Source organism: Triturus cristatus, chromosome 8 (assembly GCF_964204655.1).
Source record: "Triturus cristatus chromosome 8, aTriCri1.1, whole genome shotgun sequence".
Classification (NCBI taxonomy): domain Eukaryota; kingdom Metazoa; phylum Chordata; class Amphibia; order Caudata; family Salamandridae; genus Triturus; species Triturus cristatus.
The window spans coordinates 1,484,528,589-1,484,542,671 of NC_140591.1; the positions used below are offsets into that span (position 1 = coordinate 1,484,528,589).

General features: G+C 42.3%; 1 protein-coding gene across 8 annotated transcripts in view; it reads right to left on the reverse strand.

Annotated features, from left to right (window-relative positions):
* LOC146805993 (uncharacterized) overlaps nt 1-14,083 on the reverse strand; it is a 731,342-nt gene that overhangs the window by 210,520 nt on the left and 506,739 nt on the right. For 6 of the 8 annotated variants that reach the window (XM_085623346.1, XM_085623342.1, XM_085623340.1 and 3 more), the window contains 2 exons: nt 8,085-8,372; nt 7,352-7,636 (listed from right to left, as the gene is read on the reverse strand). In XM_085623346.1, coding sequence (XP_085479472.1) covers nt 7,352-7,636; nt 8,085-8,372 — 573 coding nt within the window. The remainder of the gene's footprint in view (nt 1-7,351; nt 7,637-8,084; nt 8,373-14,083) is intronic. The other 2 variants (XM_085623345.1, XM_085623341.1) reach the window with 1 other exon arrangement.

Genomic DNA, 14,083 nt, shown 5'->3' on the forward strand with positions numbered 1-14,083 from the left:
TGAAAGCACACATCATGGGCATGAATGACAATATACCATGGGTACAACTGAATAATACCTAATGACTGCCATGACGGAGTATCTTGTACACAAAAGAATGTCACATACATGGACATTCCAATATATGCTTTCAATTTTGTGATCTATCTTTCTATAAGAATATCCAATGTGCACAATAGAATTAGGTACCTTTGTGAGGCACCTCCAGGGGTCTTTGGGCCACATGTTAGCACATCCACTCTTGACCCCATGGGTCACTGGCACGATTGCATCACACACTACTGAAGCATGAACCAGTAGGGAAGTACTTCCTCTCCCTCTGTGGGGTATTTTCCCCTTACATTTAGGATAAGACAGGAATAAAAAGTATTATCTTTGCACCTAGCAAAAGGTATCTGTGTGTTTTTCAGCAGTTTGCTTTTCAGTTTTTCACATTGGTATGACTTTATTATGTGATATTTTGTATTGGTCTGGATTCCTCGATTTTAACATATTAATGTGTTCTTGTGCTTATGTATTTTAGTAAATTCTTGCTCCAGTTGGCTCAGATTTGTAGGTATTGCCCCAAAATGCTTTCCTAATATTATTGATGTATTTACACTATTACAAAACTCAAACTGACTGCACAACATTCATTGAAAGGGAAAGTTTTCTGGGATCCTGGTCATTGTCCCACTAGGGCTTAATTGATGACGAATAGAAGAATACAAAACTGATGACCTCATGATACTGGAGTCCCTCCCTACAACACGCAGATAGCTCACCGCATCAACTAACGCAAAGTACTATATTAACACCAATAAAGAAGCAACAGACAGAAACAGAACTCTTCTAGGCAATTGAGTACTGCATCAACCCCTTTTCCGGACTCAACCATTCCTTATTCCAAACAGAAGTGCAGCAACATCAACCTCTTCTTCAGTTAAAAAAAATTAAGAATATTCAACAGCACACAGACAACACCAGCACATGTTTCCTCTTACACCCACCCCTTACCGTAGAATCCCAAAATGGTCATCTTTCAATACCCTATTGCTTGCAGATCTCGCCAACATACTCAACTCCCTCAGAGCCACTTCTTATTAAGATGATGGCTTGCCCTAGTCCATCATCAAAGCTCTTTCTGAAGTCTCTCTCACATGTGCCCGCCATTGCAAATACCTCCCTCCAAGGAAGGCCAGATTCTCCCATTCCTTAAGAAACCTACGACCCTGATGACCTCACTAAATATCGGCCCATACTCACCTATCATTCATTGGCCAGATCATTGATGAGAAGTCTACGTTAAATTACAGGATCAAATGAATGCTAACCATCTGCTGCATGGCTACCAGCCTGACTTCCAGTCACACTTTAGCACAGAGACCACTACCTTCCACATCATAGATAAAACCCTCCTGACCACAGATGATGAACCCTGCCGAGTATTATTGCTGGACCACTTAGCTGCCTTCGTAACAGTCAATTGTCCCACCCTCATACGCTCCCTGCAGCCTCAAATGGTATTCACTGTTTTTCCTCCTACTTTTACGATGGCATTAGTTTGTTCACATGGGCACCTCCAGGTCCCAAAATATCCTGCCATTGTCAACTTCTATTTGGAGCTGCTTCAAATCCCAACTTTCACTGAATGCTAAGTCACTTTGATTCACCCTGAACCCCAACCTTGCACTGAAGGAACAGTGTGAATAAAAATCAAAGACGACCAGGTACCAGCTCTCTATCTGATGAAACTGTTCCTTCCAGAAGGAAACTTCAGAACAGCTGTTCAAGCTCTCACACACTTGTATCTGGCACTTTTAACAGCATCCTAGATGCAGCAGCACGTCTCATCCAGGGCCTAAAGAAATATCACTTCACCCCTATTCGGACAGACCCATTAGCTTCCTTGGCAGCCTTCACCACTTGCATCATTTACAAATCCATCACAGTCAGAAGTCTTGCTTATCTTGCAGACAAGCTCACCACTCCGCTCAAATCTGTTATGGGCTTTACGCGTTTCAAACTTTCGTTCTTGATCACAAGCCCCACCAGAGAAAGACAGCCACTTCACAATGGAACACCTGCTGATTTTATTCATCAAGTCCCGCCCCAGTGGGCGTGTGTTATCGCCATAGTAAGCGTTTCGTTTCACCTTGTGCGTGCAAAGCATTCTGGTCTTTACAGTTTCCAATGTGTAATATTTCCCAAGTGGGTGTAGTCATCTCACCCCTTCTCATGTTTAAATAAAATCCATAAGTATGGTTGTTTTGAAGATGCAAAAAACTGCATGTGCTGCTTCCAAAATAGTCTCTCAATCGAGCTTACCGCTCCCATAAGCGCCGCGTTGTCGAGGCGCTCAGGATCCGCTGAAAGCGGCGGTTCGTCCCGCGACCAGGCACGGCCGCTCAAATCCAAAACATCACAGGTTGCCCTCTATGGGACGGACTCCCGGAAAGTTAACCTCTGCCTGAGGACTGCAGCACAATCAGGTTACGACTTCAAACAAATCTGTTATGGGCTTTACGCGTTTCAAACTTTCGTTCTTGATCACAAGCCCCACCAGAAAAAGACAGCCACTTCACAATGGAACACCTGCTGATTTTATTCATCAAGTCCCGCCCCAGTGGGCGTGTGTTATCGCCATAGTAAGCGTTTCGTTTCACCTTGTGCGTGCAAAGCATTCTGGTCTTTACAGTTTCCAATGTGTAATATTTCCCAAGTGGGTGCAGTCATCTCACCCCTTCTCATGTTTAAATAAAATCCATAAGTATGGTTGGTTTGAAGATGCGAAAAACTGCATGTGCTGCTTCCAAAATAGTCCCTCAATCGAGCTTACCGCTCCCATAAGCGCCGCGTTGTCGAGGCGCTCAGGATCCGCTGAAAGCGGCGGCTTGTCCCGCGACCAGGCACGGCCGCTCAAATCCAAAACATCACAGGTTGCCCTCTATGGGACGGACTCCCGGAAAGTTAACCTCTGCCTGAGGACTGCAGCACAATCAGGTTACGACTTCAAACAAATCTGTTATGGGCTTTACGTGTTTCAAACTTTCGTTCTTGATCACAAGCCCCACCAGAGAAAGACAGCCACTTCACAATGGAACACCTGCTGGTTTTATTCATCAAGTCCCGCCCCAGTGGGCGTGTGTTATCGCCATAGTAAGCGTTTCGTTTCACCTTGTGCGTGCAAAGCATTCTGGTCTTTACAGTTTCCAATGTGTAATATTTCCCAAGTGGGTGTAGTCATCTCACCCCTTCTCATGTTTAAATAAAATCCATAAGTATGGTTGTTTTGAAGATGCGAATAACTGCATGTGCTGCTTCCAAAATAGTCTCTCAATCGAGCTTACCGCTCCCATAAGCGCCGCGCCCTCAGGATCCGCTGAAAGCGGCGGTTCGTCCCGCGACCAGGCACGGCTGCTCAAATCCAAAACATCACAGGTTGCCCTCTATGGGACGGACTCCCGGAAAGTTAACCTCTGCCTGAGGACTGCAGCACAATCAGGTTACGACTTCAAACAAATCTGTACTTGATTAATAAAATCAGCAGGTGTTCCATTGTGAAGTGGCTGTCTTTCTCTGGTGGGGCTTGTGATCAAGAACGAAAGTTTGAAACGCGTAAAGCCCATAACAGATTTGTTTGAAGTCGTAATCTGTATTTTTTATTTAAAAAGAGCAATAATTGTGGAGATGTTTGCTATTTCCTTCAACGGAGAGCTGATTATTTCACCTCTATAAATGCCAGTGTTGATTTGAACCTAAACGGTTCCATTTACACACAACCTAAACATAACATTTGATCTACAACACTAACGCTGCTTGTTTTCAGACCATGAGAAAGGTTTCTAACATAGAAGCTTATTAGCCCCATTGTCTCTTAAACCAAATACGACATTTCTTAGACATAGATACAGAAGTGCATGTGCATCCGTCTTCATTTGCATTCCTCCATTTATATTTTTTCTTGAGATATATAATGTATTGGTTTTCTCGATGTTTTTTGCTTAATTACCAATAATTTCTCCATTTGACAGTGCTTGGAAATGTAAGCCATTGAACAAAGAATCACTGCAATGTGGGCTGGGCATCTGGTGGTTGGCAGTACTAGTAGTTTTTTTTTTATTTACAGACGTTGTGAGAAGCTCAGAAGAATAGTGGATGACGTAGAACACCTTTAATTGTTCAAGGGTTCCGTGGCGTGACCTATTTAGAAGTAGAGTTTTAGTGTGCCATCCTATCTCCTCCATCAGACATTGAAATGAACTGAATGACGAAATGTGCTGCAATTTTTTTTTCTAGCCTTCAACTACTTTAAGTATCAAAACAGTTTTTCCCCGATGTGAGGCAGCATAGCTAAGGTAATACTTCCCTTTAGTTTTTCTCTTTAAAAAAGTAAAACTAAAATTCTTTGGACATCAAACCTATTTTGTGCAGTTAATTGTATCAAAGGATACAATTTCCTATGGGTTAAACAAAGATGCACAAATGCACAACTGGTGTTATATGTAAGTAGCATATTCATTTTGTCTCTATATAGAAATAAGCCTTCATGCTGCAGAGCATCTAGGCATAAGTATTGCAAACTAATCCTGTCACATGTAGAGTGATATTGCCCTGTTGCAATCAACTGGTTTACTAGTGTCAATTAAGTAGTCATTTTGAAATACTGTGGATTACTAAAGATGGCAGAAACAGTCTTTAGCAAAGTATGACATGCATGCAAATTATTATCAAAAACTATCCTGCGTAAATAGCGCCAAATATTCTAAACATATATTTTTGTAATAAAACATTCCTTTTACATTTTTTACACGATGCCATTATCCTCAAACTTAATACAATATGTCATTATCTTTACATCTGTAAGTCTGTTGGGAAGCTGTTTAATGCAATACTAGAAGGAAAAAATGGTTTTATATATTGGCCGGTCTTTTTCACATTGATTGATAAACCTTTTCTTTACAAAAATCCCTCTGAAATACACAGGTATTTATCATTCACAGGCATATCAGTCGTGGAGTCTGTGTCTGTATTTGATAGCCCTCCGCCACCAAGGCCCTTAAAAAAGTAATATTGTGTGAATCTTTTGACCCATTTTCCCAGATCAAAAGAAGGCACAGTAATAGGTTATGCCTGTTCCAGGAAAGTAAGCGTCATAATACCTGTATGCTGCTTCGGTCTATTTGCTTAAAGTTAAAAATGACTAGGCTTAAAGATTTATGCTATGTACAATTCAAAGAATTCATCAATAAAGTGTGTTAAAAAAAAAAAGAAGGTAGAGTTTCACTCTCTTCTAGACACACGGTGAAAGCCTGTTGGTGAACAAGACAGTTACCCAGAAGTCCCATGGGTCCAACGTGTGCTCTGCATCTAGAAATGAAAACAAGAATGTGCCATATCCATGTCCTGGGACTGCAACACAACCTGCACAATGTCATCACCTGAAATGGAACCAGCACTCATCCGCCCCCTTCCTGCGACATTTTACTCAGTTTATGTCCTTTTAATGAATGGGAGTGGTTCTTCCTGGGAAAAGGTAGTTCACTGCAGAAAATAGAGAGCAGGATGCAATGGATGGAAAGAAAACCAAAGAAGAAGACCTGATTCTAAACCTTCACCAACGTAAGAACATTAACCCCACCTCCCAGTGTTGAAGAATCCCTCGTGGCGGAATCCGGGAAGCCCTGCAGCAGTCTCTATGCGGGATCGTTTCAGGATGGGAAGTTGATAAGTGAATGCTTGTCTTGGTTGACACAAGTTGGTCTCATTTCCAAAATTGTATTTGGTGGAGATGGCCAGTACTATACAGTATGTAGGAGGAAAGACTCACCACCAGTGATCCCCCCACACCATCCCACTACGCCTCCAATGAGAACCTCAAACACAGTCTGTGTGTCTCCCTGATCTCTTTCCCGGAATTTTCAAGATCATACTTGCCCTAATCTGTAAAGTGGTGGGCAATATATTCAGAATGAGAGTCACATTCCATGGACTAGTCACTGTTACAGAATGATGCCTCTTTATGTGGAAATGCTAATAGGGTACATAAAGTCTCAATGTATGGTTTTCGAAGGCTATCTTTCTTTTAGGAAACAACATCTGTAGTTCACAGTTTATCAGGAGACTGCCTCCTTTTGACTGCTCGTGGTAGATTAAGCCTCAACTCAATGTATGGGAGAGCTCCCTTTGGTGTGGAAGGCTTGGGTACTGCTATCTGTGTCCAGACCTATATTCATAATGTTACACGTAATCCCATTTTTTCTGGAAATTACTTCCTAGTTACAGGCATCTCGTTTACCCACTCATGGTTAATTTCCCAGGCAACATATGTGCACATTAGGGACTGTCCCTCCATTACTTGTAATTTATCACTGAAATAAGAGCACAGTTCTAAGTGTAGTGGGACAGCGGCTCTAGTTACACAGAGATTTTACCCTTGGGTTCTGAACTCAAAATATGTAGAAACTGCCCTATACATCTAGATCATTGATGAACCAGTACTAGATGACGTTGATCAGGTCTGTCACATTCCCCAGCCATTAAATCACTACACCTACTGTCTCCAATGATACCAACATTTATTTTATCAGGACACAATCTAAAAATAAGCCAACTAATTGTTTTGCTCAAGATAGAGTTGGCCTTCCTTTCCAGGTTTTATGAGTACCTCAACTATTGTATCTTTTGATATCTGTATTATCCTTTTTATGTTTGAAAATCTGAGAAGGTAACATTTCATAGTAATTTATTGTGTGGCCATAATTTGATTTGTTTATACTCCCTTTTTTTTAATGTATTGTTTATAAACTGACATGTACTTCTCAATAAACATATACCAAAAACAAAAAAAACAAAAAAAAGATAGAGTTGGCCCCCGCACCCTCTGCCCTGGAGAGAAGAAGGTAGTTCAGCTTAACCTCAGTTGAGTTGGTATTACAGCGCCTTACATGGGAGATACCGTTGAGAGACAAAGGAGGACTTGGATAGCCTTGGAGCTAAGATGATGGTATCATTTTGATGCCCATCCATCAGCAGTGCCTGTGGCCACCCATTACAATCACCGTACTGAATGAAGACAGTGTCAAACTGCCCATCATGGAATGAAAAGTGAACAGACTGATCAGGTACACAGATCCCCCCAATGAGGGGGATCTGGGTTAGGGGTTTTCCACGGTGAGGCTACAGTGGGAAGACAAATGTAAGCTCGCATTGGGTGTGTCCTTTGTTCTAAAGAGAAAACTTGGTTAGTGGATACAGAGCCATGTTTAACTGGAAATATTGGAAGGGAACAGCTTTGTCAATCTGTAGAAAGAGCTGGAAATAAAAAGAAAGCGCCGCGTGAGAATGCAGACTGCCGCTGCCTGATCAATACCTGTAACGGCATCAGTAGATATTGGTCCAATACGTTCTGTGCCGATGATACCCTGGAGATAAAATGTGTACTTCTTTGAAGGAACCAGGTCCGAGATGGTGGTTGTGTGCTGGTTCCCATCGACTTCCAGTTCTTGCGGGTTTTCCTCTGGATCCCTGTATTGAATGAGAAAAGTGTCAAAGTCCCCTCCCTGGACCGCCCAGGAAAGCTGCAAAGAGTCTTCCGTGACGTCAGAAATGGCGAGGTTTGCCAGAGTGGGCTTCGGAGCCTGTACCTTGTCTGGTCCTGAAAGAAAGCAACATTACCTTTTTCATTCAAGGGTTTGACAAGGGTAGCCATGAGTTATTCAAAAGTGATATGATGCCGCCACAGAGAAGGCCTGAATTTGCTTTTGAACAGTGTTAGATTGAAAGGAGTCTATGTTGTTCTCTTTACCCGAAATCACTCACTCAAGTAACAACGTCAGGCTTTCTTACATACAAGTAAGTGTGGAAACCTTGTGCGTTTAAATGTCTTAGCTTCTCAAATTTCCAGTTTCTATTTCCTAAATAACACATAGTGGTAGCAGCAGGGGAAATAAAACGTGGTTAATGTAAAACCAGGGAACATCAAGGGTTTCAGCATCCCCATTACCCTGAAACTCAAACATCTTTGGTTAACTGTTTCCTGCAAATTAAAAAAATCAGGCTCTCGCCCCAATATAATTGTGTATGTTTTATAGTGGCATTCATACCTGTAGTGACTTCAGCAGTTATTGGTGTGCTGCGTCTCCTGCCTTTCATCCCATACAGCAGAAATGTGTATTTTGTGGTAGGCGTCAGCCCAGACACGCGAGCAGTGCGCTGGTCCTTTGGTACTGGCAGTCCCTGAGGCCGGCCATCCGCATCCCGGTAGAAGATGAGGAAGGAGTCGTAGTCCCCACCCTGTTGTGTCCAAGATAGACGGACTGAGTCTTTAGTGACATCAGAGGCAGTGAGTTCGCCCAGCCAGGGGGCTGGAGTTGGTGGGTCTTCAAGGGCAGCTAAAGAGAACACAGAACATTAATATTTATCCACCTTTAGGCCCATCAACCATTTTAAAGAATAACTGGTCACCAGTATCATCTAAGTTCTTGTTTCTTGTAGGGTTTGTGGAGGCCTAACTTGCTGCAGCCAACCATAGGTTATTCTGGTGACTGCCGTTCCTAAAGAAATAATGCATCCTCTTGTTAAGGCTTAGAATCCTTTTGTCTGGCTGGTACCTGGTGTCAGAATTCTCGGAAGATGTTCCTTTAGCGCTTAACAAGGACTTTGGGCCTGATTACTATGGTGGTGAACCCGCCATGACAGGCATTCGGTGGCGGATTCTCCGCCATCGTGAGGCAATTTCCCGCCCACCAGATTGTGATGGCGGGCGGTGGGCTGGCAGGCAGAAAGCCCGACCGCCACTGGTCCGACAGTAGCAATTGTTCCGATCCCGAGAATGGCCGCCCACCTGATTAGGATGCAGGATCCCCGCCAGCCTTTCCATAGCGGTTCACCCGCAATGGAAATGCTGGCGAGGATAGACTTTGGGGGCCCGTAGCTGGGCTCTCTTGCCCCCGGGCTCTTTGAATTTTCACTTGGGGGCCCCTACGGTCCCATACTACATTTCCCAGCACCATGTGACAGGCACCGCATGGTGCCTGCCACGTAGTGCAGGGAAATGTTAAATATAGCTGATACGACCGCCGTGGTGGCAGTTGCACCGTAATTAAATGTGTGGGACTGCCACCTTATAGGCGGACTGTCCCCATCCCCGGGATGGTGACGGATGTCCGTCCGCCATCGTAATGACCCCCTATGTCTGCTCCCAGTCTCTTCCCTTGTGTGCCAATAAGGATATTGTGTAGATCAGGAGATGTTTCCATAACCTCGTGCAAGAAGGGCAGCTACCCTTATTATGCTTTCACTCACTGCTAGGCTGCCCAATTATGTGTGTATATATATATATATATTCACTGAAAAAACCATAGGTTTCACACATGTTATAGTTAGCGGAAATTTTACTGATAAAAAACCAATGAAATTCCCCCGTTATAGTTAGTGCAGGCAACTATAACTCACGCGACCGCAATCCTCTGCTGATGCTAATACTGTATTTAGACACTTATTTGCCCATGTCTTCTTCCATACATTTTTAGCTATACATATATTACAAATATTTTTTTTTCATAAAGACACATATGTCATCAGCAGAAGATTGCGGTCGCGTGAGTTATAGTTGCCTGCACTAACTATAACGGGGGAATTTCATTGATTTTTTATAAGTAAAATTTCCGCTAACTATAACATGTGTGAAACCTATGGTTTTTTCAGTGAATTTGCAAGGTTTTTTAAATGCTAATTCCTAACTATAACGTGTGTGAAACCAATGGTTTTTTCAGTGAATTTGTACGGTTTTTTAAATGCTAAGTTACTTTACGCCATTCGTGGCGTGCGCGCCCACTTAACGCAGTTCGTTCCGTGCGCGCACGGTGCGCTTCGCGCACCGTGCGCGCACAGTGAGCACGCGGTGCGCTTCGCGCACCGCGCGCCCACTTTACGCAGTTAGTGCCGTGCACGCACGGTGGGCACGCGGTGCGATGACAAAGCAAGAAAGCACGTCAACAAATCTGTTTCTGCTTTCCTCCGTGACTATGGTATGGGTGCCATTTACCACAACAACTTGCGTTATGACATGCAAGACATTTATAGAGGAGATGGTGTGCACTTCAATGATGAAGGGAACAGAGTCTTCCTCTTGAACCTTAGACTCTGCATCGGTACTTACTTGTAGGTACCACTAAAAAATCATTTCATAAACACAACGGCTCTTTTTAGAGCCCCCTAATATCTAAACACTTAAATCTGATTTTCATTTTTTTTTTTTTTTTTTCTACCGTACGCTTACCGTAAGCTTACCGTACGCGTACCCCGTGATTTTTTTTAAAATCAATAAATGTTTTCTTTGTACTTTACAGTCCTTCTTTGACCCCCTCACAAATGTAAGGGGGTCTGTAATTCTCCTCATTGCCCCCTTTTCTTGTTTTCACTCTTTTTTTTCTGAGTGAAATACACAAAATGGCGGCCGCCGCTTCCTGGTTTCGGCCGATTCGAATGTTTACTAAGATCTAAGAGCCAATCAGAATCGCGCTCGCGCACGCCACCGTACGCTTACGGTAAGCGTACGGTAAGCGTACCGTAAGCGGGCTCAGATATATATATTGATTTAAAGGCTATTTTCTCAGAATCTACTGAACAGATTTACACCAAACCTACAAAAGGCACTTCCTTGACCTAGGGACTACCTCTCTGCCAAATTTCGAGTAATTCTGTTCAGCCGTTCGGGCTGTAGCTCGTTCTAAAGGTCCTATGGAAAAATGCATGGGGAAAACGCATTTTGGGACCCCCCTTTTATCTCAGCCCCCGCTTGACGGATCCCCCCGAGACTTTCAGGGTAGGAGCGGAGCGTAGCGCCCCACCTATTTTGAGAAATTCGCGAGGATTCATCGACCGGCGCCAAAGTTATTCAAAATAGAATGTTGAGGTTTTCCTATGGAAAAGGGGTCCTAACTATAACTACCTACTGGCGACCGCCAGTAGGTAATATATATATATATATATATATATATATATATATATATATATATTACCTACTGGCGATAGCCAGTAGGTAGTTATAGTTAGGACCACGTTTCCATAGGAAAACCTCAACATTCTATTTTGAATAACTTTGGCGCCGGTCTACGAATCCTCGCAAATTTTTCAAAATAGGTGGGGCGCTACGCTCCGCTCCTACCCTGAAAGTCTCGGGGGGATCCGTCAAGCGGGGGCTGAGATAAAAGGGGGGTCCCAAAACGCGTTTTTCCCATGCATTTTTCCATAGGACCTTTAGAACGAGCTACAGCCCGAACGGCTGAACAGAATTACTCAAAATTTGGCAGAGAGGTAGTCCCTAGGTCAAGGAAGTGCCTTTTGTAGGTTTGGTGTAAATCTGTTCAGTAGATTCTGAGAAAATAGCCTTTAAATCAATATATATATCTGAGCCAGCTTACGGTACGCTTACCGTACGCTTACGGTAAGCGTACGGTGGCGTGCGCGAGCGCGATTCTGATTGGCTCTTAGATCTTAGTAAACATTCGAATCGGCCGAAACCAGGAAGCGGCGGCCGCCATTTTGTCTCTCGCACGGAGAGTGATTTTTAAAATATCAAGCCCAAAAACATGTAAAGGGGCTGTTTTGACAACTCCCTCCCACATAGTCATGTTGAGGGAGTCCCCAAACATCCCCCAAGTGCAAAAACGGTTTTATTTTTTTTTCGGCAATTTCGCGGGGTACGCTTACCGTACGCTTACCGTAAGCGTACGGTAAAAAAATAAAAATAAAAAAAACACTATCCACACTTACCCCACCCCCTGTGCTTTTGGTGGCCGAAGGCCACCAAAAGCACAGGGCTTATGTTAAGGGCAAAAAACACTATCCACACTTACCCCACCCCCTGTGCTTTTGGTGGCCGAAGGCCACCAAATGTACAGGGCTTATTATAAGGGAAAAAAACTTAGCATTTAAAAAACCGTACTAATTCACTGAAAAAACCATAGGTTTCACACACGTTATAGTTAGGAATTAGCATTTAAAAAACCTTGCAAATTCACTGAAAAAACCATAGGTTTCACACATGTTATAGTTAGCGGAAATTTTACTGATAAAAAACCAGTGAAATTCCCCCGTTATAGTTAGCGCAGGCAACTATAACTCACGCGACTGCAATCTTCTGCTGATGACATATGTGTCTTTATGAAAAAAAAATATTTGTAATATATGTATAGCTAAAAATGTATGGAAGAAGACATGGGCAAATAAGTGTCTAAATACAGTATTAGCATCAGCAGAGGATTGCGGTCGCGTGAGTTATAGTTGCCTGCGCTAACTATAACGGGGGAATTTCACTGGTTTTTTATCAGTAAAATTTCCGCTAACTATAACATGTGTGAAACCTATGGTTTTTTCAGTGAATATATATATATATATATATATATACACTTAAAAAACCATAGGTTTCACACATGTTATAGTTAGGTGGACATTTCACTCGTAAAAAACCAATGAAATTCCCCCGTTATAGTTAGTTCAGATTACTATAACTCGCGCGCCCACAATCCACTGCTCATGACGTCACATATTACATCACTCATGACATGGTCAGTGGCATCACTCATGACATCACTGATGACATCATCCTTGTGATAGAGTGGCGGTCGTGCGAGTTATAGTTATCTGAACTAACTATAACGGGGGAATTTCATTGGTTTTTTATGAGTGAAATGTCCACCTAACTATAACATGTGTGAAACCTATGGTTTTTTAAGTGAATTTGCAAGGTTTTTTAAATGCTAATTCCTAACTATGACATGTGTGAAACCTATGGTTTTTTAAGTGAATTTGTACGGTTTTTTTAATGCTAATTTCTAACTATAACGTGTGTGAAACCTATGTTGTTTTTAGTGAGTTTGTAAGGTTTTTTAAATGCTAATTTATCTATGTATTATTATATTTTTTATATATTTATTTTACAATAAACTACCTATGTATATAGTTATAGATTGACTGAATCCTGTAATATGGAATGGCTCAGCTTTTTTTTTTGAATTTGGATAAAGTTGAACAGCATAGTTAATATCTTCTATAAACTTATAAACAGTTTAAAATGTTTTTTCTTAATGGGTTTTTCACCGTGCGCGATTTTTTGAAAAAAAATAAAATGTTTTTTTCACCCTTCAGGGTCCTTCAGGGACCCCCTGACAAAGGCTAGGGGGTCAGGAACTCTCTACCCTGCCCCCTTTTCATGTTCTCCACCTTTCTTTTTCACTGCCACACACAAAATGGCGTCCGACACTTCCTGATTTCGACCGATTCGAATGTTGACTGACATCTAACCACCAATCAGAATTATGCTCGCGCACGGCACCGTACACGCACAGTGCGCGCATATAGATATTTATGTACTTTTAACTGCAATTTTCTCAGGAACTACCTAACAGATTGACACCATATATGCAAAAGGCACATGCCTGACCTGAGGACTACCTCTTTGCCAAATTTCAAGTAATTCTGTTCAGCCGTTCGGGCTGTACCTTCGACTAAAGGTCCTATGGGAAAATGCATGGGGAAAACGCGTTTTGGGACCCCCCTTTTTTCTCAGCCCCCGCTTGACGAATCACCCCGAGACTTTCAGGGTAGGAGCTGAGCGGATCGCCCCATTAGTTTTGAAAGTTTCGCGAGGATTCGTCAACCGGCGTCAAAGTTATTCAAAATAGAATTTTCAGATTTCCTATGGGAACTCGGTCCTAACTATAACTATCTGCTGGCGACCGCCAGTAGATAATATATATATATATATGTATATCTCAACCAAAGCCACCTTCAATAGCTGAACTCAGCAGACGGGTGCCCTTATTATGCTTTCACTCACTCCTAGGCTGCCCAATTATGTGTGTATATATATATATATATATATATATATATATATATATATATATATATATATATATATATATTCACTTAAAAAAACATAGGTTTCACACATGTTATAGTTAGCTGGACATTTCACTCGTAAAAAACCATTGAAATTCCCCCATTATAGTTAGTTCACGTAACTATAACTCGTGCGACCGCAATCCACTGCTGATGACGTCACATATTACATCACTGATGACATCATCCAGTGAATAGG